The sequence below is a fragment of the Globicephala melas genome, chromosome 16 (genome assembly GCF_963455315.2).
Source record: "Globicephala melas chromosome 16, mGloMel1.2, whole genome shotgun sequence".
In the NCBI taxonomy this organism is placed as follows: Eukaryota; Metazoa; Chordata; class Mammalia; order Artiodactyla; family Delphinidae; genus Globicephala; species Globicephala melas.
This window is the reverse complement of record NC_083329.1, coordinates 60,845,143-60,871,151: the sequence shown is the minus strand read 5'-3', so window position 1 is coordinate 60,871,151 and position 26,009 is coordinate 60,845,143. Positions and strand designations below refer to the sequence as shown.

The 26,009-nt window shown below is 56.4% G+C and overlaps 1 protein-coding gene across 2 annotated transcripts in view; it reads left to right on the top strand.

Moving 5' to 3' along the window:
• Positions 1-26,009, top strand: part of UNC5B (unc-5 netrin receptor B) — a 77,754-nt gene that overhangs the window by 42,080 nt on the left and 9,665 nt on the right. The window contains exons 2-11 of one of the 2 annotated variants that reach the window (XM_030862518.2): positions 13,023-13,247; positions 17,676-17,819; positions 18,285-18,388; positions 19,724-19,904; positions 20,638-20,805; positions 21,581-21,745; positions 21,958-21,990; positions 23,944-24,138; positions 24,483-24,872; positions 25,502-25,589. In XM_030862518.2, coding sequence (XP_030718378.1) covers positions 13,023-13,247; positions 17,676-17,819; positions 18,285-18,388; positions 19,724-19,904; positions 20,638-20,805; positions 21,581-21,745; positions 21,958-21,990; positions 23,944-24,138; positions 24,483-24,872; positions 25,502-25,589 — 1,693 coding nt within the window. The remainder of the gene's footprint in view (positions 1-13,022; positions 13,248-17,675; positions 17,820-18,284; positions 18,389-19,723; positions 19,905-20,637; positions 20,806-21,580; positions 21,746-21,957; positions 21,991-23,943; positions 24,139-24,482; positions 24,873-25,501; positions 25,590-26,009) is intronic. The other variant, XM_060286278.1, reaches the window with a different exon arrangement.

Here is a 26,009-nt window from a genome sequence, read left to right as displayed (position 1 = left end):
AAAGGCATCGCCAGGGAAAGCAGATTTGAGAATTACAGCCTGGAGACAGGGCAATCCCCAGGCCCTGGGCTCGTGGGGCGGGGAGCCCTCTACTGCAGGTGGTCTTGCAGTTTCCAGGAGTGGGTCCTGGCTCTGGTCCTTGTCACCTGTGTGTTTTTGATGATTCCTTGGAGGCCTCTGGGGAGGTGTGTGCTGCTCTCCATGCCTTTCTCCCGAGGGGGGGCTCCTGAGACCAGGCAAGGCAGAGTGCAGAGCTGACAGCCCCACCTCCCTTACCCAGCCTCTGGGAGCCCCAGGTTCCTGGCAAGAACCTCTCCCCAAGTGTCCCCAGGTCCCCCGAGATATCCACAGGCTTTAGTGTCACGTCACACTTTCACACCTCCGGCCCCAACTCTGTGAGGTGGCCTACAGATGCTGTGCCCATTTGATGGGTCAACAAGCTTGAGGCCCCAGGAAGTGAGCTGGTGGCCAGCCCAGGACTATTCTTCTGTTTTCTTTCCACAGAACCACGCCTCCATCCTTTCTCTTTTCCTCTCTCAGACTTCCTTATCCACCTTGAGACATCCCTGGAAGACAGTGACAAGTTGAGTGCCTGTTATGTCCAGGCTCAGAGACATGGGACCAGTCCCCTGAAGTGGCACAGTGGCAGAGCTGGGGTTGACCCAGGTCCTACTTACTTCTGAGCTGTGCTCTTATTCATGCTTTTTTTCTGGCTCTTTCCTCCCCTCTGCCCTCACTGGGGCCCAGTCACCACCCCCGAGAGAAGAGCCCTTTCGTGGCGCACACGGCCGTGACCTCACACCCTTCCTCTGGCTCTGAAGGCCGAGGTGAGCAGGCCTAGCCCTGAGCCAAGGAGGCCCAGCAATTACATCAGCAGGTGCAAACAAGCAGCCAGGGGCCGGGCCCGGCATCCCATGGGGCTGGGGGTGGAGCTCCATCCGCCCCACTCAAGTCTGTTTCATTCCCTTCTTCCAGCTTGCATCAGCCTTTTGCAGCTCCGTGTCATCACAGAGTGGGCTGGGCAGCAGCTGGAAGGGTGGGAATTGGGGAGTGGGGCACCTGGCCGGCACCTCAAACCCGGAGGGAGACCCTGGAGCTGTTGGTCAAGATGTCAGCCAGCGCCCCTGCCAGCCCAGCGAAAGTACGCCCACTGTTTCTCACGGCGAAAAGCAATAATAAAAATTAGCAAATGCACAGGGCAGCCCAGCTGGCAAAACAGTTTCACACTTCTGACCTTGATGTTCCCAGCAACCCTGGAGGGTGAAGCAAATCAAAGTGGCCCCATTTCCCAGAAGGGAAGATTGAGGTCCAGGGGGAAGTGGCTTACCTAAGGTCACCTCATGAGCCAGTGGCAGCACCAGTGTGCTTCAGCCTAAGAAATACGAGGGATTTTAGGAGGCTGAAGAATGAGAAATCCCTACAGTCGTCAAGGCAGAAGTAGTCAAAGCCTACTTCCTGGAGGAGGTGGCCTGACTCCTTGATGGAGAAGGAGGGAGCTGCAGACAAAGCTGTAGATTTATTTCTGCACCGATGGTGGCTCAGCAGGCAGAAGGACCATCACATGGCTGTGGGGCTAGGCTGGAAGCAGACTGAGCATGAGTCTGGGAGTCAGGCTGTCTGGGTCCTTAACCTTGAATCTTTGTTGTGAGCTTCTTGTTGGTGGAACTGAAGCTTGGTTGTTGCTCTCCAGATCCTGCTATAGGCATGATCAAGGGGAAGCACTCAGAAAATGTTTGATGAATGAATGAAGGAATGGGGGTGAGTCCCTGCCCTGTCTCCCTCAAGGTGCACCTGTGCGGCCACCTAGGCCTTCCCCTGGGCCAGTGCCACCTGTCTCCCCACATGTCCACCCTGATAGCTCAGCTGCTCACCCAAGCTCAGGGCTAGGGTCTTCCCCACTGTTGGAACCAGAGAGAGGCAAGGGCAAGAGCATTGGTCTGAGTGCCCGGATGCCCACATTCCAGTCCTAGCTTTGCTTCCAACCCTCTGTGTGACCTGAGACCAGTTACTCCCTACCTCTGGTCTGCAGGGTATTCCTGGGAGCCTAGTCTGCAAGGTCTGCCTTCCCTGGGGCCCATGGAGCCTTAGGGCTGGTGCCGGCCTTGTGGAAGAGGCAGCGCTGAGTGTGGAGGAAGGCCAGAGACGGATGTCACCTTCTTCCCTTGCCTCCAGGGCCCCAAGCAGGAACCCAAGTGGGTTCCAGGTTCAGAAAAGTACAAGAGACCCCCAAAGAGCCCCTCTCACCCCCCGCCATTGCCAGGTGCTCTCACGTTTCTCTTTCTCTGTCCTTCTTGCTGTGACTCTCCACCTCTCTGTTCACCTCTCCCAGTTTGTCCCATGCCCCATTCATAGGTTGACAAAGGCCAGAGTCCGGGCACCCCTCTTCCTTTCTCCCTGTTGTGATTCTCTTTATGCCAATGTGATGCCAAGATACCAGGGGTGCTGCAGCCACTGACTGGCTGTTTGCACGGGAACAAGGCATTGCTCCTCTCTGGCTTCAGGATCCCCCTCTGGAAGTGAAGGGCTTGGACTTCGTTCTAAGGGCCCCGCCGCCCAGGGTCTGAGCCACCTCCTGGTGCCTGCCAGGGGGCCCACACCAGCACTGGGGTGGGGTCTGGCCAGGTGTGGTGACGGGGCTGACGGCAGTTCGCGACGATGGCACAGGTTTTCCACTTTGCAATGTGTTGGCAGCCAGCTCCCCTTTGTGAGGAGGGGTGGCTCAACCCTAGAGCATGACGCTGGGAAGGCAGGGGAAGTTTATGCCTCGGGGCTCTCGAAGAACAGCCCTGACCCTGAACTTTCCAGGGCGGCCTGGGGACACCTCACCTGGAAGGGCAGCGGGGACGTAACCCGTCAGGCAGCCCCTGGGCCAGAGGCTGTACCCATGGGCATTTTGACTTTTCTGGGAGACAGGGATAGGACACCGGCATCTTTCTGCTCTGCGCCCAGATATGCAAAGAGATCCTGATGTCATTGCCTAGCAGCTCCCACACCAGCTCTGCACCCTGCGGCTCCTCCAACAACCCGGAATGCCATGCAGGAGCAGTCAGCCCAGCTGGCGTGTGCCCCTCTGGCGTGTGTGACTGTGAGAGAGGGAGAGGGAGATGCCTGGTGCACTTCACTGTGGTTTAAAAGTCCTCAGTTAACAGCCTTGAAAGAAAGCATAGGATACACAGACTGTGTCTGGCAAGACCCAGTAAGTAACAAAATATGTGCACATCTAAAAAATGTCCAGTGTTAATTCTGGTCACCTGGGGGTGGGAAGGGGTGATTTTTATCGTCATCCTCATTTTTTCCTAAATTGTAATCAGAAGAGGTCAAGAAAAAACGTAGTTTCACTAGAAAGAAAAGGAGGATTTTTTTTTTTTTTTTTTTTTTTTTTTTTTTTTTTGCGGTACGTGGGCCTCTCACTGTTGTGGCCTCTCACGTTGCGGAGCACAGGCTCCAGACGCGCAGGCTCAGCGGCCACGGCTCACGGGCCCAGCCGCTCCGCGGCATGTGGGATCTTCCCGGACCGGGGCACGAACCCGTGTCCCCTGCATCGGCAGGCGGACTCTCAACCACTGCGCCACCAGGGAAGCCCGAAAAGGAGGATTTTTAAAATAAAGTCCCCACTCCCCCTGGCGTCTAGAGGCCAGTTTCTTTTACTGGCTCTGCTGCTCAGGTGCTTTGTGATCTAAGGCTAGCCCACCCCTTCTCTGGTCTCCATCCTAGAGGACAGTAATTAGATGGTCCCTGAGGTTCCATCAGTTGGTGGCATCCTACAGATTGGGGTTTCCAAAGCGACTGGTTCCCATGGCCCAGGTCAGCCCAACCTATGCCCACCTCCTCTGGCTGCTCCCTCCCACCCCCACCTGCCACCCCAGGTGTTTCCAGAGAGGCTGGGCAGCACAGATGGAGAAAGTCTTGTGTCCTCAGTGGGCCCAGCTAAATGAGCAAACAGGATTTCCAGGCTCTCAAGGAGCTTGCCTTCCAGAGAGTAGACCTGTCCAGACGGACATCAAACAATCAAGTACATGGAGATGGTAATTCCAGAGAGAGATGAACACTGTCAAGAAAAACAAACAAACCAGGACAATGTGAAGATAGCATCAAGGATGGTGAATTTACACTGGGTGGTCAGGGAGGGCCTCACGGGGGAGGTGGCACTGGTATTTGAGCTGAGATCTCAGTGACAGAGAGTCAGCCCAGGAATATCAGTAGACGGGCGGGGAGGGGTGTATTTCAGGAGGAGAGAGCAGCGAAGGCCCTGATGTGAGAATAAACCAGGCATGTACAAGGGGAGGAAACACACCTGGGTGGCCTGGAGCCTCTGAAGTCTGGGGGTTCGGTGGTGGCTCGGACTTCATTCCGGGTGAAAATGGAAGCCATTGGAGGGTGTGAGCAGGGGAGTGATTTTTTTGTATTTTACAAGATCACCCCAGCTGTTGTGAGGAGAGTGCATTTGAGGGGGCAAGAGGGGAAGAAGGGAGCACAGTAAGGGGGTTCTGGGCCGGGCGCCGTGGGCTTGGAGACGGTAGGAGGTGGTGGTGGGCAGTCGCGGAGTAGTTTGAAGCACATCTTGAAGGTTTACCTGGCAGCATCCAGGTTCGTCAGCATCACGGGTTGGATGCAGCGGAGGGAAAGGGGGGTCTCCCCATGTGGGGACCTAAGCTATTGGGTGTTTGGTGGAGTCTGATATTGCAACTCAAGCTCACCCCATCCCAACTCTGGATGGGGGAGAGATGACCAAATAAAATAGCAGGTCCCCCACAGGCCAGAGTCACTGCCATTGCCTTAAAGTTGACATCAGCAGCCCTAAGAAAGGAGCCACTGTCCCAGCCTGGTTGGGGCTCTCTGGGTGTCCAGGGGGGTTGGTTGTGGATTGTGACCTTGAGCAGCGCTTGGGTGGGTCTGCTGGTGTGAGCATGTGTGTCTGAGTGTGACGTCTTAGGGGCTGCACCAGGCTACCAGCGGGCCCTTCCCAGGCTAGGATGAATCTCTGTTGGGCTGGGGCATCCCATACAAGTCCAAGACTTGTCCGGCCCACAGAGGAAGGGGGGCCAAGTGCTGGCATCAGGAAGCTGAGACCTGGAAGCAAACTCTGGAGAGACTTCATTTGTTCATCTGCAAAATGGGCAAAACAATAGCGGCCGCCTGCCGGTCCCTCAGGGCATCATGGGCCAAAGGAGGCCCTGTGCTTTGACGGGAGGAGCTTTGTTTCTTGGTAGCTGAGAGCCTGAGCATGTCTTTTCACTTCTTTGAGCCCCAGGTTCCTCATCTGTGAAGTGGAACGCCTGCTTCACAGGATTTTATATTGTCTGTGATGTTTATTATCACACTGTGTGCTGGATAAATGGGTATTATCTGGGGGGTGATGGATGAGAGAGTTTTGCGTTCCTTGTGTAAGAGGAGAAGGGGAAGCAGAATGCCCCCTCCTCAGGGCCCAGACCTCCAGGCACAGTGACTAGGACTTGGAAGGGGAACTAAAAGTTGGCCCTAGAGGGACCGAGGCCCAGGCCGAGGGAACCCAGTGGCCAGAGGAAGGGTCTGAAGGAGGGGTCTGGGCCCGTGGGAATATAGCTTCCCCAAGTACCACTGAGAGTCTGCGGATAGACCAATGACCCGGGAGCCGTAGTGTCCTCTCTCTGTTTTGTAAGCAGTGTGGCCCCTAGAAAATGGAGCCCGGGCTTCATGCCAGGGCTGCACCTGCCCTGGGGCCTTGTCCCAGCCTCACATCAGATCCTTCACTTGTCCCAAGTCCTTCCAGGGGAAAGATTTCTCAGCGTCAGCCAGACACCCCTTCAGGATGCAGGCTCCTGCCCCAGCTGGCCATCTTGGTGAGGCTGCTTCCTGTGGCCAGCAGAGGAAGTGATGTCATGGGCATGGGCAGGTCTGCAGAGGGTATGGGAAAAGGGCTGTGCAAGGGGCCTCCTTTGTTAGGAAGGAGGCCCCCCAAGCCCACCAGCCCCCATTTGTCATCAGTAACGGCCATTGTAACCACCTCTGAGGGGGCCCCAGCCTGAACTCCACAGCCGCCAGAAGCCAGGGCCAGATGGAAGAAGGGCTTTGTGTCCAGGGAGGGGTCCTTCCATGTGGGGTTTGTGTGTTTTTAAAACATAATAATAAGCGGGCTCCTCTCCCCGCTCTCTCCCCACTCCCCACTGAGCACATCCACCTCACGGTGAATGGAAGAGATTTTCCATGCAGTGGGAGGTCAAGTCTGGCGAGAATTAGCCGGTGTCCAGGGGCTAGACTGTGATTACGGATGATAAATGTGCCCAGCGTGGGGCGTTTCTCTCTCCCTCACCTCCCGCCTGCCCCCCATCCTCCCCTCCCAGGCCTGCTCCTCAGTGTGGCACCGCCTTGCACCAGCCAGCCCTGCTCAGCTACAGATGCCCACCCCCTGCAGTTGAGCCCGGGGTGGGGGGTGTCCCAGGCCTGGCCTTGTCACCCACCTGGGGACAGAAACCAAGGGACAGGGGTATCGAGGCCTTCTCTACTAGACCACTGCAGCCTCTGAGGTCTCTCTGCCCTAGTAGCCAGGGGTGGACCTGGCTGAGATGGGTGGTAGTGAGTTTCCATCCCAGGCACGGGAAAATAACAGAGCCCAAGCTTTTACCCATAGCCACGCCATGCTGTGCTGTCTCCCGCCTCAGCCGTGAACCAGAAATGGGGCTTTGGTCCAGCTCGGCTGTTAGTTTGCTGTGTGGTGTTGCATTGGTCACTTCCCCTCTCTGAGCCGGTAGAACAGGGCTCCGGGTGCCTCTGCACTCGACTTGCTGTGCTTCTGGCCTACAGGGGCTCAGGTGTCTATAGTACGAGGAGGCTGCCAGTGCGGGCTTTCAGGACTCCCCACACACGGCTCAGCCGGAGAAGCTTTGCCTCTCCCTGGGGCATGGGCTCTACCCAGTTAACAGAGCACATTTGCATCTGTTTTCTCAGCTGACCTTCACAACAACACCTCAAAACTGACAGGGCAGTACCTATTAGCCCCTTTTTCATAGATAGGGAAACTGAGGCCCTCTCAAGGTCTCAGTGGCAGAGTGAGGATTTGAATTTGAACTGGTCTGCTGGCTCTCAGGCCAGCCCATTCCACCATGCGCCAGTCCAGTCTGGACCCCAGGCTCAGGGTCACCATAAGGGAAGCACAACCCCTCTGGCCTCCCCTAGCAACCAGTGACAGTCTCCCATCCAGGGATGTCTGAGCACTGTAGTTTTAGTCTCCCCCTCCTCTCAGGGGTAGTTCTGGGAAATATGGTTTCTTTACCTTTGTCCTGAACCCACTTCCTTCATCTCCAAGGCCCCTGGCTTCTGCTTATTCTAGTGGCTTAGATTCTGGTACGTCTTAAATAAGCCCATGGCCTTGACTTCCACCCCATCAGGACCTCCCACCTGCCGGGTGTGTCTCCACACTAGGCTCTGCCCAGGCCCAGCCTCTGGGAAGGAGCGTGTGGCCTGGCACGGGTCCTGCTGTCGGGTGGCGACCAGGCTCAGACTCCTGGCTCTGTCTTGCAAGCTCCACTCCCGTCCCAGGGGACGGGTACCCTGTCCTGGACCCCATGGGGGACACCAAGAACCATGTGGTATACTCCCTGCTTTCTAGAAGCAGCCACCCACAACTGCCAAGGAGCCTTCGAGCTGCCAGAAGCAGGGAGGCGCCAGCAGACCCCCACCCTGGTCACCTCCCCTCCCTACATTTTAAGCGGATTGTGAGCAAAATGGAACTTGCCCATGAGGAAGCCAGGTGGTGAGGAGATGCCAAACGGTGTCTTGTGAATATTTGAGAGAAAGGCTAGACAGCCAGGGGGGGCACGCCGCAACCTTCAGAGGCTGGGACGCTGTCGTGGGGAAGAGGAAGCACACTGTTTTGTGTAACCTCAGAGGCTGAAATTACAGCGATGGCTGGAGCCTCCGACAGCAAATTTCAGCAGAAAGTAAGGAAAGCTTTTCTGTTAGATCTGTCTAAAGGAGAGCCTGGCTGAGAAAGGCAGTGGTGAGCTCCCTATCCCTGGAGGTATGTGAGTCAAGGTTGGATACGGAGTTGATGGGCAGGGGGATGTCGTACGAGATGGCCCTTGCAGTGACCTTTATCCCTGTGACTCAGTGCATCCAAGTGAGCCCCGTGGACAAGACACCCCATACAGGCAGGAATAGGTAAATGAGAAGCGCGGGTTTGAATGGTGCCCACCAGAGAGACTCTAGTGGTCATTTTCATCCGAGGCCGGGGTGGGTGGGCTGCGGCATGGTTGGCAGAGCCCAACAGTAAATAGTTCCTCCTCCGCCCTCCCAGCCTCCCCCCAGCGCTGTGCATTAGGATCCCAGTAGGTGCTGGGTCTTTGCACCAGGAATGACACTGGCAAGAAAGGTGACCCCACTTTAAGCAAGTTAGCTTCGTGCAGAAAAACTTTACCCAACAGCGCCCTGTCCTACATTAACAGATTCCCCATCAGGCATCTTCAAATCTCAAAATGTGAGAACCATAGTGGGGCTCAAGAGATTGACTCTACCAACTTCCCGATTTGACAGATGGAGGCCCCGAGGCCCGAGAGGAAGACCACACAGCAGTGCCAGTCCCCAGCTGGGGTGAAAACCCAGGGCTCCTGACTTCAGTGGTTCTCTTCCTATGTTAGACCGTCTTTGGTTACATCTGTGCAGGGATGTGTTCTCTTTCATACCTTCATTTTGGATTAGCTAGGCCATTCGTGTGTGCAGCTGTAAAGGCAGGTTGCATTTTTGCAACTATAGGTTCAAATGAATTCTGCCATTGGAAAACCACACTTTATGTGGGCCATTTTCCCACCAGGGGGAAATTCATATCTGGCCTGGTGGTGGCAAAGACTCCTCCTCCTGGGGGACCTCTTCCTCGGTGTTGTATTCTCCTCTGTGAAGATGGGGCGGTGGGGAGAGCAGTAGTGAAGCCAGGGAGACAGGTGACCGAGGGATACGGCTCCGAGCCTGGCTTCCTCCCGCTGACCAGGTGACCTCAGGCAAGTCCCTGGATGCCCCATGTCTTCATCTGTAACATGGGAAGATAATGCTCACCTTGGGGGTTGTGAGGAGTAAATTAGATGAACTATTTGAAACATCTGGCAAATAATTCCCAGTTCAGAAGTCAGATTCAGGTGTCTACCTGTCTGGATGCGCTCCCCAGCTCTGCTACGTACTAGCTTTATAGCCCTGTATCAGCTACTTAAACTCTCCTGGTCTCAGTTTTCTCATCTGTAGTATGAGGTTAATAATAGTACCTAACTTATAGAGATGTGGTTCCCAAACTGTGTGCCCAGGCACCCTAGAATGCTACAGGGGGTGCTGTGGGATATTTTTAATCTCCATGGAAACACAGCAATACTGGACAGCTGCCAGATACCACAACAACTACTAGCTCAAGATAGCTTACAATTTCAGCGTCACACACACTTCTTTCCTTTAGATGTCCCCATACCTTTGCAAAGCTGGGAATTTGGCATTTGGGAGTACTCTGAGACAAACTGTGAGGGCAGCAATGTCTCCTATGATTCCAAGACATCCCCATTATAAGTCATTGTGGCTATATAGGAATGGAATACAAATATTACCTTTCTTTCAATTTACGTGTATTATTTTTTCCAATGGATACTAAGTTGTTAGGATATACACACACCCACCCACAACACGTAAGCTGGTTGGATCTAACTACTTAATAAACAAAACCACTAGGAATTTCTTTTGGCCGTGGGATAAAATTACTGGGTAAAAATTACCAAGACATTAAAGACCAAAAACGTTTGGGAACCTCTGTCAAGGATTGCCGCAGGGCTCAGTGAGTTAATATAAAATAACCCTCTGAAGGCCTCTGGCAGAGGGAGCACCCGGGAACCCCCAACTTCATGATTCTTCCTCCTCCAAGCTGGAGAGGGAAGGCTCAGGTGTCCCCCCTCCAGGACACCTGAAGAACCTTCCTCAGCCGCTAAGGCCCAAGCCAGGGCCAAGGAGGAGGGGACATGTCCACTGGTCAGGACAGGGGCCCGACTCAGTCACTACCCAGGCCCTGGCAGCACCTCCCACACACCTTTAGTTTGTGTTCACTGAGCACCTACTGTGTGCCGGCCAGCACGTAGTCCATGGTGGTCCCTGTGGGGAGGAATCTCAGATCGGCTCTTGCTGCTGCTTCCTTATTTCCTGCAGGACGTCTGAGGGATGGGGATGTGGGCAAGCGGGCAGTGGCTGCGTAGAGAGCCACCCAGCACTGTCCTGAATGACAGGGAGGCAGTGATGAGGATGCCCAGCCATCCTCTTGCCAAGACCAGGGCTGAGTCTTCGTGCCAGGGCTGAGAGGAGGGGTGGGGTGGCAGGGTGGGGCACGGGGCCGCCAGACTCAGGCCTACTGCCCTAATGGATGTCTAATGTTGACTTTCCTCAGTCGAGTCTCCGCCTGCTTGTAAATGAGCCACATTAGGGTCATGAAACAAAGTCATAAATGCAGCCCGCAGTGCCACAGAGAGCCAAGGCGGCCGTCACCCGGAGGCTGTGTGGTTAGAAGGTAGGGCAAGCCTGCAGCTGCATCCGTGGCTTCCCATATACCTGCTCTCATGGCCACCATCCCCAGAGGGGGGTCCAGTCTCCCTGTTTCACAGATGAGGTACCTGAGGCCAGTCAGGACTGGTTCAGACCCTGGGGTGTCTGAGTCTGAAGCCTGAGCCCTGCCCTACACTCCTGAGGCCTGAGACTGAAGCAGGGATGCTGGTGGCGGGAGGTGGGCCTGGAGTCCTCTTGGCTGCACCCAGCTCTCCCTAGAACCGCCCGCCTGGCGGGAGGGTCACAGTGAGCAGCTCTCAGGCCACCGGGAGACCCATGTCCAGCTCCCTGGGCACTGTGTCATCTCGCCATCAACTGCCCACATTCCCAGACCCTAGGGGCTTCCAGTTTACCTACAGAGAAGGTGTCTCCCTGTCTGGCAGAGGAAAGCAGGTGTTTGGGAGCCCTGGCCTGGCCTCAGGAATCCTCGGTGCTTTTCTTAGTTTAGATGCCCACTAACCAGGTGACCTTGCGTCAGTTTGATGGATTTCAATTTCCCAAGCTTTGAAACACAAAAAAACAGTCCTGGCCTTGCTGGCCCTTTGATGAGAGAGCCCCCATAATTGCAGACACCCAGCCAGTGTCAGGGTCTATTAGGAATCTCAGGTATGGGGACACCCACAGTGTTATGGAGCTGCTCCAAAGATAGGCAGTGTGGAGCCCCGGGCAACACTGAAGTCTGGTTTCTTGGGTTCAAACCTTGGTTCTGCCTCTGGCCAGCTGTGTGACCTTGGGCAAGTTGCTTAACTGCTCTGAGCCTCAGCTTCCCCATCAGTAAACTGGGGACCAATATAATATACCTTACAAAGTTGTTGCAAGAATTAGGTAAGTTAACTGTGTAAATGGAAACATAGCAGTTAATTCCAGGGAAGCATTAGTTGCTATTTTGATGCAGCAGTTTGTACCTAGGCTCCTCCTAGGCACTCATGCATGTTTATCTCATATGATCCTCAAAAGATCCCAGAGAGAGGAGGAGTGCTCACTTCCCTTCCCTCTTCAGAGACAAAGTAACGAGGTTGGAGTTAAGGGCTCTCCATGGGTCACAGGGAACATGCTGGATTCATCCTTTTTCTTGCTGGCTTCCCCTTCGGTCCCCCAGGTCACGCACACATACCCCACCCACAGCCCAGAGCTTGGAGCCAGTGACAGCCAATGCATTTTCTCAGCGCCTCCGACTTAGCAGAAGCTGTGATCCACAAGGAGATGACACTGATAAAGCATGTTAGGCACATTTTGTTCATTCTGCTCTTGAAGAACCATGTGTCCCTTTGGCCCCTCTGCCCAAAGGGGGACTCCCCATACCTGAGATTCCCGTGGCCTCCTGGGGCCCCAGCTCCACTTGCTGGACTGGAGCTCTGGGACAGTGACAGGACTGCGCAGGCTGGCGAGGGGCTGGGCAGACCCATGCACCCCTGCAGCTTAATTCGGTATTTCCTCGGGAGCAGTTAGCAGAGGAGGACAAGCCCCCTGCCGCTTGTCCCCAGCCACCTGATTGTTTGGGGCTTGGCATTGGAAAGTCAGTTTTCCTACGTGGATTGTAAACCAGTAGGCTGGCCCAGCCTGGTTTCCCTCCCTCCCCACACTGGTGGTGGCCAGGCCCCTCTCCCTTCCTGTTTGTCTCACCTCCCGAGGTGCTGTTCTTTCCAGGGAGCCGGCCGGTTTCCATCTGGCCCCTTTGCGGGAGGAGATGGCCGCCTGCACAGCCTCACTGCCTTCCCAGCCTCCCGAGTGCCCTCATCCATAGGGCCGAGGGTGTGGATTTGGCTGAAGTGGGAAATGCTAAGGGGGTGGAGCAGAGCCACAGACCAGAGGAAGGGAGGGTCTGGGGGGAGGCTACAGGGAAGGTGGTCTCCCCTGCATGCTGCTGCCTGCCGTGGGCTTCCTGGAGGAGGCAGCACTCTGGGAACAAGCACCAGGGAGCCCAGGCCTGCTGCTGCCACCCCACCTCAGCCCACCCTCGCCCCTGTGGGCCCTGACTTGTCTCCCTGCTTCCATCAGCCTGGCTGGCTGGGGCTGCACAGGGCAGCTGTGGCTTCGGGGCAGAGCCGGCCTGGTTTGAGCTCCAGCCTCAGGCCCATTTCCAGCTCTTCACATACTGTGGCATCGCCGTGGGAAACTGGAGGGAGGCCGGGGAGGGCCGGTGGGGAGAGCTGGAGAGGGGTGTCCTTGCCCTGACGGGTCACCTCACCTCCCTGGGCCACCCTGACTCTTCCATCTGTAAAAAATTAGAATCACACAGCATCACAGGGCTGGGACTGGCTCCAAAACACAGCCTCTTAAAAGCAGGTCACAGTGGGGAAACCGAGGCCACAGGAGTGTCAGACCTCGCCCAGGCCACAGAGGGCGGCCCAGCAGGTCTCCTCCAGCTGCCTAGCCCTCCTCCTCCCCTGGCCTCCTCTCTCTGCCACGGCCCCCAGGGGATGGAGGGGACCCGGGCCTCCCAGCCTGTGGCCTCACGGAGCCCTCCCACCCTCCACCCTCTGCAGGCACTGATTCTGGCAGCGAGGTGCTCCCAGATTCCTTCCCGTCGGCGCCGGCAGAGCCGCTGCCCCACTTCCTGCGGGAGCCGCAGGACGCCTACATCGTGAAGAACAAGCCGGTGGAGCTGCGCTGCCGTGCCTTCCCCGCCACGCAGATCTACTTCAAGTGCAACGGCGAGTGGGTCAGCCAGAACGACCACGTCACGCAGGAGAGCCTGGACGAGGCCACCGGTGAGCCCACCCCACTTGCCGGGCACCCCCAGGTCACCCCAGGCCCAGACGGTCCTGGGCCTGGCTCCACCCTGGCTCTGTGTGAGACCTCATACAGCCACGGCAACCCCGGGCCTCCCTCTGAGGTTCACCCTGGACCAGTATTTCCCCAAGGCTTGGCCGCTTGCCCTGTCTGACTGGGTGACCATGTGAAACAGCACCAAATCCCTTGCTGAGAGGGAGCTCCCTTTTCCAGTTACCTTCCATCCTCTGTTTACATCAAAGAGCAGGTCCTGTCGGGGACAAGGTTCTTCCCCGCTCCCCCAGCACCTGCTGTGCTCCCTGTTTAAGGAAGAGGAGCCGGCTCTGTCTTGCAGCCCTGCCCCAACACCCAACCAGAATTCTAGACCATCGCTAGTTTCACAGGTCCTCTGTGTTGGTGAGAAATGATACCGTTTTTGTTCACAATAATGATGCAACGCTTCCTTCATAGAAATCAGTTGGCTTCAGTTTTTTAAAAGGCCTGTAATATTAAGTAAATAATCATAGAGGTGGTGCTAGGATGCAGCCCAAGTCCTGCAGGAGAGGAGAGTGGCAGAAGCGTGGGAAACTAGGAGGAAGCGTGGGATGTGTGCAGGACCCTGGGCACCCCCCACCCCAGGCAGGAGGCAGAGCCTGGGGCTCCTCACATCTCCCAGAGCCCAGCCCCTGTTTACAGTACAGGAGCTTCGGGGGTGGAAATCCTTTCCCCGACTCAGGCCAAGAAGGGGGGCCACCCACTGCGGGTCACCTGCGGACGGCCGGCTTTGGGCAGCCCCAACCAACCCCAGGCTCGGGGTGGCTCCTTTGCCCCAGGGCCTGCCTTGGCTTTGATTTCATTTTTACCGTCTCTTCCCTGACCTTTTCTTTCTCCTCCTTTTTCAGCCCTCTCTTCTTTCCTTCTGTCTCTCCTGCTTCTCCCTTCTCATCCCCGTCTCCTTTTGTCTCCTTTTGTGTCTTTTTTCCCTTATGTTTCTCTCTCTCTGCCTCAGTCTCATACTTGTGTCTCTCCCCTGACATACTCTCTTTCACTGTCTCTCCTTCTTTCTTCCTCCTTCAACTTCTATTTTTCTGTGAAAAGCTGACAGATTTCAGAACCACTCAGGCTTAAAATCATACCCCAGAATGTACTTAATGTCATTCAACGCTGTACCCTAAAAATTGGTTAAAATGGTAAGTTGTAGGTTATGTATATTTTACCAAAAATGTTAAAGAATTCCAAGAATTTTAAAAGTTAGAGTTGGAGTCTCATTCTCACTCAAAATCTAAAAATAAAAAAATGATTTTTTTAAAAAATTATTTATTTATTTATTTTTGGCTGCATCGGGTCTTGGATGCAGTGTGCGGGCCCTTCGTTGCCGTGCGCGGGCTTCTCTCTGGTTGTGGTGCACGGGCTTAGTTGCACCGTAGCATGTGGGATCTCAGTTCCCTGACCAGGGATCAAACCTGCGTCCCCTGCATTGCAAGACAGATTCTTAACCACTGGACCACCAGGGAAGTCCCAAGAAAAGGATTTTTTATCTGATTTTTTTTTTTCTTTTTTTTTGGCCACACCGCACGGCTTGTGGGATCTTAGTTCCCCAACCAGGGATTGAACCTGCGCCCTCGGCAGTGAAAGCATGGAGTCCTAACCACTGGACCACCAGGGAGTTCTCCAAAAAAGAAACTTTTAAAAGGAAAAAAAACCCATATCCCAGCTGCCCCCATGCTCTGGCTGTGTGACCCTGAGGAAGTCACTCAACCTCTCTGAGCCCCAGTTTCTCTCGTGGTAAACTGGGATATTAACAGGTCTTGGTGAGGATGGAACAAGGTGGTACCTGTACAGCGTTGAGCACAGTGCCAGGACCCAGCAGGTGCTCAATAAACACCTGTTTCCTCCATCTTCTTTCTGGGTTTTTGTTGGCTTCTTTCCTCTTGAAACCTATTCTTACTTCTCTGTCCCCCTGAGCCCCTCTGGCCCTGCAGAGCAAGGGGACAGTGTATCCTGCTAGGGCCCCTCACAGACTCTGTGATTATTAGTAACAGGGTGGCTCTTACTCCCCTGCTACCAGACACACAAGTCCTGCCAGCCCTAGAAATCAAGACACTGTTGTCCCCATTAGCTACAAAGAATGGACAGTGGTCCAGCAGGCCACACCCTTGGCAGCAGTGTGGCTGGTTCCTCCTTCTCTCCACCCCTAGCCCTCCCTGGCACTCTCTGAAGCCTTGAAAACAGGCTGGGGGCCAAAACAGGTGGGATGAGCCTACCCACTAGCTCATGCCAGGTCAAGGCAGGCAGCCCAACTCTGGGTGTCCTGGTCCAGGCACTGCCTGCCACTGGCCATCATGCTGAGGGGGACACCTAGTCTGGGACCCAAGTCTGGGGGACCAAAGGCCCCTGTCCTCTTTGCCTGCTGGTGACCATTGCCACGGTGTCAAGCCCTGCTGGGTGGTAGTTTATCTGTCCAGCTGTTGGGTGCTCCTGAAACATTCTGGATGGATGACCCCCTAGAGAGGGGCCACTCCTCCAGGCTCCCAGCCTGGTGAATAAAGGCCAGGGCCCCACTCTCCTGCCCCGGGCCACGCAGCATCGCTTGTAGAGCAAGCAGTCCAGGCAGCCACTGGCAGCAGGCAGGGCCCCTGTCCCCCAAGAAGCCTCTTCCCTCCTGGTGTTCCACCCACAGCAAACACCAGCCCCCTCCAATTTAGATCCCTGGCCATCAGGAGGGGTTCCTCACTGTCTGGGCTCCCAGTGCAAGGGCCCCCCTCCCTCAGGATGCAGGAGAGTTAAGGCAGTGATTTCACTGGGAGAGGTCCAGAGAGCTGTCATTCATTACTGGGCAGAGCTCTAACTGGGGCAGGACGCCAGACAGCTGATCTCAGCTCTGCTGGCAACTTGCTCTGGGACTTTGGGCCTGCCACCTACCCTCTCCAAGCCTCAGTTTCTCCAGATGAAAAAGGAAGGGGCTGGATGAGATCCAGATGAGCTGCCAGCTTAGATTTGTGTCCAGCCTGGGCTGGGTGCTGTAATCGCCGTGATTCATTTAGAATTTACCCTGAGTGTTTTACTCTGATGAGGGAACCGAGGCTCAAAGAGGCTACGTAACTTAGCGAAGGTCACACAGTTGGGGAGTGAAGGTAGGGCCAGAATTCAAACCTGTCAAGAAGCAGTCCAGCCCTCCACCTAACCACCATGCCACAGGACTACAATGTGTACACTCAACAGTCCCACCTTTGAGGGGCTTATCAGAACCCACAAGCAACCATGAGAAGATGAGCTCAGATACATGATGGCGAGGAGGAATAGCTTTAGGAATTCCGAGACCAAGGGGGTAGTCAGGGAGGGCTTCCTGGTGGAGGAGGCCTTACAGTTCTCCCACAAGCTTTGGGGAGGAGCTTCGGATGGGTGCCCTCATCCAGGAGGGTTCATCCCTTTCCTGAATGTAGAGGGTTTTGTCAAGGGAGGATTGGCAAAGACTGAGTGATTCCTTCTTTGTGGGCTGGTGGATCCAGTCATTCAGGGAGGCCCTTGGGCCCTAGCAGGGAATCATTGAGAGGTTAGGGGTTCCCAGGAAAAGGGGCCTTCCCTCAACTCCAACCCCACAGGCTCCTGAGCCATGACCAGAGAGAGGCCACATGCTTGCCTCATATTTGTTGAGCCCATTGTCTGTGCCAGGCCCTGGGCCACAGCAGTGAACAGGGCAAAGCACCACCTCATTCTCCTGCAGGAGATACAGTTAACACATGAACACGTCAATAAATAATACAGTTCCAGGTAATGGTCAGTGCCACGAGGGAATCAGGCCTGGTGGGGAATGATAACTGCATAGACCAATGTCCAGTGCAGTGGTGGGAGTGCTGAGCGGTACTTTGACAGCTGGTGGGGGTGGGCCAGCATCGGGGGCTTCCCTTTGAAGTGAGGCCCAGCCCAAAGCTGACAGTGACTGGGAGTTCACTGGACACAGAAAGGACAGAAGAGAGTTCCAGGCAGGGGGCTGGATGTGCAAAGGCCCTGTGGCTAGAGAGGCCAGGAAAACATGAGGGCCTGGAAGACACCCAGTGAGGCTGCAGTGGGTAGATCGTGCAGGGCCTGGAGGCCACGTGGAAGGTCTGGGTCTTTACACTGGGATGACTGGAGACATAGCAGGGGAATGACATGCCATTTGTGCCTTTTGAAGAGCTATCTGCAGGGTGGAAAGTCGATTGGATGGGGGCAGCGGGCTTGGGTTAGCCACTGAGTTTCCAGGTGAGCTGCAGTGGTGGCTTGGGCCAGGCTCGAGGCAGATGAGATGAGAAAAATGGAAATGTGAGGCACTTGGGAGAGGAGGCCACAGGACTCAGCGGGTTGGAAAGGAGAGATACTATGGTCCCATGTCTGGTGTCTTCTGTCCTCAGACCTGCCCCCTGATGGCGTCTCTCTCCTCCTCCCAGGCCTGCAGGTGCGAGAGGTGCAGATCGAGGTGTTGCGACAGCAGGTGGAGGAGCTGTTTGGGCTGGAAGATTACTGGTGCCAGTGCGTGGCCTGGAGCTCTGCAGGCACCACCAAGAGTCGCCGGGCCTATGTCCGCATTGCATGTATGCCACCCTGACACCCTCACCCCATTCTCCTGAGCCCTTTCCCCTTCCCTGTGGATCCTGGAGAGATAATTTCACACACAGACATCAGGGCACAGGGATGCCAGCTCAGAAGGCTCCATGACCCAGAACCTGTGACACCTTTGGCCCCAGGATTTCTAACGGCCCTTTTTTGCCTACTTTTATATAAGGAAGCTGCCAGCTTCCTCACCATCCCCGGCCACCATGTGCATAGGATCCCAGAGTCAGGGAGGGAAGCTTGTTCCCCCGAGTCCACCTGGTGAGGCCCCCATCTTGGAGAAGAAGTTCTCCAGGTAAAGGCCGGGTGTCCCCGTGAACATTCCCTTGGTGTGCACTGCCACCTAGTGGCTCGAATGGGGCCCTTCAGGATCCAGCTCTGCCTGACTGGCCTCCTCCCTGCACCGCCTGACTGTGCCTTGGAACACTTTTCCTTCCTTCTCCCAGACCTGCGCAAGAACTTCGATCAGGAGCCCTTAGGCAAGGAAGTGCCCCTGGACCATGAAGTTCTCCTGCAATGCCGCCCACCAGAGGGGGTGCCTGTGGCTGAGGTGAGTGGGGATATGGGGAACTTTTGGCATGGCAGAGGCCAGCCAGGCATGGTATTTGCCACCAGCCACAATGCCTCAGACTTCCAGAGCCCTCGCATTTCACAGACGGGGATATCAAGGCTAGAGACAGAGAAGGGAACTGCAACCTCTGTAGAACTCAGCGCATGCCAGACCCCAGCTGGGCCCTCCATAGGCATAACCCCACAGGATGGGGCAGAGCTGGGGCAGGAACCCCCAGGGCTCCTTGGGTTGACCCCAGGCTCAGTCTCCTGCAAGAGAAGTGGCCATATACACCATTTCCCCCACCCCACCCAGAACCCAAGGCCCCAGCGTTAGTGGATCGTAATACGTGCATCTGAGCACAGACTCAGCCCACAAGCTGATCACCCCTTCCTACACCACATGGCCTGGGCATCCCTGGGTGGTGCCCACCTGTCCTCTTACTGCCCTGCTTGTGTTCCAGGCCTGCTTCCTCTCTCCCGCTGCCCGCACTCGTGGTCCTCTAGTCAGAGCAGGGCATGGGGAAACATCTCAGCTTTGTTGCCAGGGACCTCAGTAGAACAGGACTGGGGAAGATGGAACCCTGGGCTTCCAGCTCAGAACCTTTGCTCTAATCACTTAGCTTCCCCCCAGCCCCGGCCCCCATCTGGAAATGAGCTCAGACAGACACCTTCTGTAATAGCTACCCCTCGTGGCTGCCACATGTGCCAGGCACTCGGCCCGCTGGTCCTCATAGCAACCCTTCAAGGTGGATATTGTCATCCCATCTTATGGCTGGGAACACAGCACTGGGACAGGTGAAGCAGTCATCCAGGGTGACCCAGCTAGTGAGTGGCAGAGCTGGCATTTGCACACCCAGGTCTGCCAGACCAGGGACCATGTTTTTAATCACCTGCCAGGCCTCTCACCCTGGCTCAGGGAGTCGGTTTGCGGAGTTAATGGTGAAGACATGTTCTTATTTAGTACCAGTACTTACCGTGAGCCAGGCATGGCCTCCACACTTTCCATATACTGATTCATTTCATTCTCACAGTAGTCTTATGGGTAGTGCTATTAAATATCATCTTACAGTTGATGAAATTGAGGCCAAGTGGAAGTCCCTTCCCAAGGCCACTCAGCTGGTGGGTGGTCATCTTAACCACTGTGTTCCGCAGTGTCCAGCACAGTGCCTGGCCCGTGGAGGCCCTGCCCCCTGTGTCACCACCATGGGTGGACATGGCTAGAACTGCAGTCCTGTTTATGGTCAGGCCTCCCTTCCCCCCAAGAGAGGGCCCACTCCCGGGGGTGCAGGGGATCGGGCCCTGGGCCCTCACAGCTGCAACCGTGCCCCTGCAGGTGGAATGGCTCAAGAACGAGGATGTCATCGACCCCACCCAGGACACCAACTTCCTGCTCACCATCGACCACAACCTCATCATCCGCCAGGCTCGCCTGTCAGATACGGCCAACTACACCTGCGTGGCCAAGAATATCGTGGCCAAGCGCCGCAGCACCACCGCCACCATCATTGTCTACGGTGCGGCCCAGAGTGGGCTGGGTGGGGGTGCGGGGGAGGACACGGCCGAGGGAGGGGGAGAGCCTGGGGCTATACGGCTGACCCTTCCCTACCCAGAAGCCAGCAGGACCTTGGTGAACGGGTGGGGAGGGAGAGGAGGCCCAGAGAGGGGAGGTGCCGTCGCAAGGTCACACAGCAAAGCTAGTGGTGAAGTCAGGAGCACTTGCCCCTTCTCAGGCCCTTTGCTTATCCCTGAAGGGGAAAACCCAGTTCTCTGAGAGTCAGGGCTAAGGCAGGGCCCAGTCGGTATCCCCATCCCCGAGCCTGTTGTTCTAGCAGTTAGGAACTACTGTTCAGGCCGGTCATCTGTTCCTTGCTGTCCCCTTGGGTGGGAGGGCCAGAGCCATGGCTACAATGAGTGTCGTAGAAAGAGCCCTGTACTGGGTTCCAGTTCCAAGCTCCCCATTACTCACGGGGAGACCTTGTGTAAGTGTCAGCCCTCTCTGGACCTTTGTTTGCCATTGTACAATGGGGCGGGGAATAGACAGTGACCTCCTGGGTTGCCTCTGGTGCTGACAGATGCAGCCCAGGTCTGCCCGCTGGTATCTGAGTCCACAGCCCTGGAGGCAGGAGGGGTCCAACTAGGAAGGGCCAGGCCTCAGCAGAGGCGCCTCATCATGGCTGGAGGATGGGGCTTGGAGGCCCCACGGGGCGAAGAGCCATGCCAACCTGCTGACAACTGCTACCCCTGCAGTGAACGGCGGCTGGTCCAGCTGGGCCGAGTGGTCACCCTGCTCCAACCGCTGTGGCCGCGGCTGGCAGAAGCGCACACGGACCTGCACCAACCCCGCCCCACTCAATGGAGGTGCCTTCTGTGAGGGCCAGGCCTTCCAGAAGACTGCCTGCACCACCGTGTGCCCAGGTGAGGCCACCGGCCAGGTGGCAGTCCACCCATGCCCAGCCCCATGCCAGCCCCAGCCCTGCCTTCTGTGCTTTGGTGTCTGCCAGTCAGAACAGCCCATCTTTCCCCGTTAGGGTGGGTGAGGACAGAAGGTGCTTGTCCCGGGCCCCCCAGCTGGCTCACCAGGCTGGATTGGATGCTACGCCCGCTGACCTGTTCTGCCCTGGGCTGCGGGAGACACAGAGGCAGAGGCTCTGAGCTGCAGTCTGAGGGGTGGGCGGTCTGCTCACCAGGCCGAGGGTTGTCAGCGCCAGCCCCCAGGCCCGGACCCCAGAGGCTCCTGGGGTCAGAGAGCCTGTGCTCCTGCCCTTGACTGCTAGACACACCTGGCCGCTGACCCTGCAGTCCTCTCTTTCTTCTGTGTTACTCTGTGGCCCCGTTGGTTGGTCTGTGTTCTCTCTTTGCTGACATGTTTGTGTGACTGATGTGGTGTTTTTCACCCTGGGTTTGTGCCTCTGTGTGTACACTTGTGCCCTGGGTTGTATCTGCGTCAGTGACGTTATGTGTCTATTTGGGCTTTCTTCGCCCACCTGGTGCTCCCGTCTCTGCACTGGCATGAGGCGTGGATTTCTCTGGATGGCATGCGTGTGTCTTGGGTTCCTCTTTCCCTGCTGCACTGTGTGCGTGTGTGTGTGTGTGTGTGTGTGTGCATGCACTGCTGTGTTGTGCACACATAACCGTGTGTGCATTCTATGCATGCGTGTGTCCCCATGCACCACGTGCTGTGTCCCCACAGTCGATGGCGCGTGGACAGAGTGGAGCAAGTGGTCGGCCTGTAGCACCGAGTGTGCGCACTGGCGCAGCCGCGAGTGCATGGCGCCCCCTCCCCAGAACGGAGGCCGGGACTGCAGCGGGACCCTGCTTGACTCCAAGAATTGCACCGACGGGCTGTGCGTGCAGAGTGAGTCCTTGGAAGGCAGGGCCCAGGGTGGGGGCTCTGGAGCCAGATACGGGCCCCCTGGCCCCCACCTCCCAGCCTGCAGTGGAGCAGCCCCTCGGGGCCCCTGCCCACCTGCTACTCTGTCATCTCATCCATGCATCTCCCCGTCACCTCCTCTACCACCCTTTCCCTGCCGTCTGTGTCATTGTCTTTTCCTTTATTTCCCTCAACAGATAAGAAAACTCTAAGTGACCCCAAAAGCCACCGTAAGTCCCATTTCATGGCTGTTCTCTTTCCTCTGGGGGGATCCCTGGTTTTCCTCAGTTGGCTTTTCCAGGGGGTGGGGTGCAGGGCAAGGTGAGGGGCAGGGAGAGCTGAAGGTGCCCACTACCAGCCCTCCACGGGGTTCCCAGCACCTGACGCTGCATGTGGCATGGTCTTCATCACAGTCAGACAGGCAGACCCTCAGCTGACAGAAAGGCCCTAGGATGCCATCCTGACCCCTCCCGTTATAGGAGGAGAAACTGATTCTCAGAGAGAAGGGACATTCCCAAGGATCCAGCCAGGATTCGAACCTAAGTATTTGGCCAGAGCTGGTGCTCCGAGCCCCACCCCTTGGTTGTCCTCTGTGGGAGGCCGCCAGCAAGCAGGCCCACACCTGCCCCTCACTGTGCCCCCAGCAGCCGACTGAAGCCTCCTAGGTCCTTGGGATGCCCGCTGCTCTGCGTCAGACCCTGGGGGCTCATCATTCATCCCCCAGGGGCTATGCTCCGCTGTGGTAAAGCTGCTTGGGCAGATTGGTGTGTGGTAATTAAACCACAATTTCCAAATAATTCTGGAATTATCAAGTCAGTAATGAGGCCTTCAGTGCAACTCACAGGGGGGCCAGACTGGTGACTGATTAGATATTGTAAATCACCAGGCAAGTGACCCCCATGATTAGTGACGATGTCATGAGGCGAAGCCCCCAGAGAGGTGGGAGCCCAGCCCTGGGGACCTTCTCGGGCAGCTCTCCTGGGGAGCCCAAGGATGAGGAGAGATGGGGGTCCAGAAGGTGGTAGAAGCAGGCAAAAATGAGGGCTGAGAGCCCTGCCCTACCTTGCTGAAGCTCAGGCCTCCACCAGGAAGGAAAGCGGGCCTTCCTCTTCGAGGGTCCCTGGGGAGGGGAGGGAGTGGACAGGGGCTTCCCGGAGCTCCCAAAGGAAACAAGGGAGAAGGGCAGCCGTCTTGGCTAGGCTGTGCTGTCCAGTGTAGTAGCCACTAGCCACGTGTGGCTTGAAAATTGTATTTATCTTAGCTGAAAATAAATATATTTAAAAACTCATTTCCTCAGTCAAGCCAGCCGCATTTTAGTAGTTTAATGACCACCCGTGGCTAGTGGCTGTCATGGGGGACAGTGCAGACACGGGATGGGCCATCACCATGGAAAGTTCTGTTGGGCAGCCCTGCTTTGGACCCTGCCTCTTGACCCCGACACTTCCTCGCCTAGCTATGTGGAGTTACTTCTAGCTGAGCAGCAGCCTGCCCTGCCCCTCACCCAGAGCTGGACCTCCTCCAGCCCAGCAGCCTGTCTGGGGGCAGGGAGTGTCGACATGGGTTGCCTCCCTGAGCCCCTTCCTTCCCTTCCACCTGCTCCCCTCCTCTCCATCCCATTGCCACGCATCTCATTCCCCTCGTCCTGTTCCCCCTCCATCCCTCCCTCCCCGCCCCCGCCCACCTCCTGCCCTCAGCACAAAATGGAAGGTGAGCTCAGAGCGGCCACTTGCAGAGATTTCTGGGAATCAGGGCCTTGGGTCCTATAGAGATTGCTGCAGGCTGCTAGTGAGGCGCTAGGTCTTAATCCCAGCTCTGAGAGGACACTTAGTGGTCCTGTGACTCTGAGCCGCAGACGCCTTGTCACCTCCTGGGCAGAGAGCAATGAGTTAACTCTCGGGAGCGTTAACTCCAGGAGTCCCTTTGCCTCTCCATGCCACACGGGGAGGGAAGCAGGGCAGGGAGGCAGGGACATTTAGGCCATTTTACTTATAGAGACTGATGCTCAGATAGGTTCAAGCCTTGCTTGAGGTCACCAGCCTGTCTGGCAGGGCTCAGATTAGAACCTAGCACAACACCACTCTGTCCCAGGCCCTGCCTCTCCCCGGGGACCAAGGGAATCTCTGGCTCCCTCAGGGCCAGCGCCTCTGCCCCCTGGCCCTCACTCAGCCCTCCTGTCCCCGCAGTTCTGGAGTCCTCGGGGGATGTGGCGCTGTACGCAGGCCTTGTGGTGTCCATCTTCGTGGTGGTGACCGTCCTTGTGGTGGTAGGGGTGGTCGTGTACCGCCGCAACTGCCGGGACTTCGACACCGACATCACCGACTCGTCCGCCGCCCTCACTGGCGGCTTCCACCCAGTCAACTTTAAGACTGCGAGGCCCAGTAAGGACCTGGGAACGCCTGGGGTGGCGGGTGCAGGCAGGGTTCCCAGGGGGTGTGACAGCCAGCCAGACCAGCCAGACCAGAGCAGAGGCTCCTGACTCCCTCAAGAGGTTTTCCTAGAGTTTTCTCTAAAGATCACTGGATGAGTTTGGTTACAGAGATGCAGGAAAGAAGAAGTAACCTAGGTGGTGAGTCCCTAAGCTTCCTACCGCAGGTGGCAATGGAACCTTTCAGAGCTGGACGTTTGGGTAGGATTTTGTAAAGGAAGGCGTCCCGGCAGGTGCAGACAGTGGGACAGGGCCAGCGAGGCACGGCTGGTCTGACTGCAGCCCCCGGCCCTGCAGACAACCCGCAGCTCCTGCACCCATCTGTGCCTCCGGACCTCACTGCCAGTGCGGGCATCTACCGCGGACCCATGTACGCCCTGCAGGACTCGGTTGACAAGATCCCAATGACCAACTCGCCCCTGCTGGACTCCCTGCCCAACCTCAAGATCAAGGTCTACAACTCCAGCACCACCAGCTCTGGGCCAGGCCTGGCAGACGGGGCTGAGCTGCTGGGAGTCCTGCCACCCGGCACGTACCCTGGTGATTTTGCCCGGGATGCCCACTTCCTGCACCTGCGCAGTGCCAGCCTCGGCTCCCAGCAGCTCCTGGGCATGCCCCGTGACCCGGGGAGCAGTGTCAGCGGCACCTTTGGCTGCCTGGGCGGGAGGCTCAGCATCCCTGACACAGGTGGGTCCCTGCTCTGCTCACCCATCAGTCTGGCCTCAGCATGTCCCCTCTAGACAGTCTCAACACTCACCCAGCAGAAGATAGGGCTTCCCTGGTCCCATTTCACAGATTGGGAAAGTGAGGCCCAAGGGGAAGAAGTGATTATAAAATAGAAGACCTGGAGTCCAGGCCTGCCTCTGCCTCACAAGGGCAGGGGAACTCTCTAAACCTCAGTTTCACCATCTGGTGAGTGGGAAAGTATACCCCGATATAGTCAACAAACCTACAGAGTGCTGTTGAAAAGGCAGGGCTGCCCAGCTCAGGTTGCAGAGCCAGCAGCTGACAGTTTCCCAGCATCATACACTGAGCTAGGCTGGGGCTGGCACTGCACCTTCAGACTCCAGGTCTTTGCCCCATCGCTACACCCGATCGCAATGCCAGTGGCCCCTGTGCTACTGGACAGCCCCTCTGCAGTCAGTGACCTGGCCTTTCCCTGCACCCAGTCCCCTCTCCCCACTCCTTGCTGGTGGCCACCAGGAGCTCAGATGTCTTTCTCTCCCTGCTCCAAGATGGGGGCCAACCCCCCATCCCCTGTTCTAAGCTCCTGGACTCCCTCCAGCCCCTCCCTACTGACCTCCCTCTCCCCCTAGGGGTCAGCCTGCTGGTGCCCAATGGAGCCATTCCCCAGGGCAAATTCTACGAGATGTACCTCCTCATCAACAAGGCAGAAAACACCCTGTGAGTATAGAGACCCCAGCCCCAGCCCAGCTGCCCCCTCCTCAGCCTCTCTCTCCCTGCTGCTTGCCCACCTTGGGCTCAAATGTCACCATCTCCCCTTCTAAGTCCGATCCTAAGGCCAGAGGTAGTTCTCCAAGGAAGACATTGCTTGCTCTTATTATGTTCACATTTAAACCATGCAAAACCAGCACAACAAATCATAAAACTGAAAGCCAGTTGACCAACTGGCTACAATATGACAAAGGGTTACTATCCTCACTATGTAAAGAGGTTTGGGAGATCAATAAGAAAAACTGAATATCTCAGTACGAAAATGGACAAAGGATATGAACAAGTGATTCACACACACTCTCTCTTATACACACACACACACACACACACACACACACACACATACACACATAGCGGCCAATAGGTTAT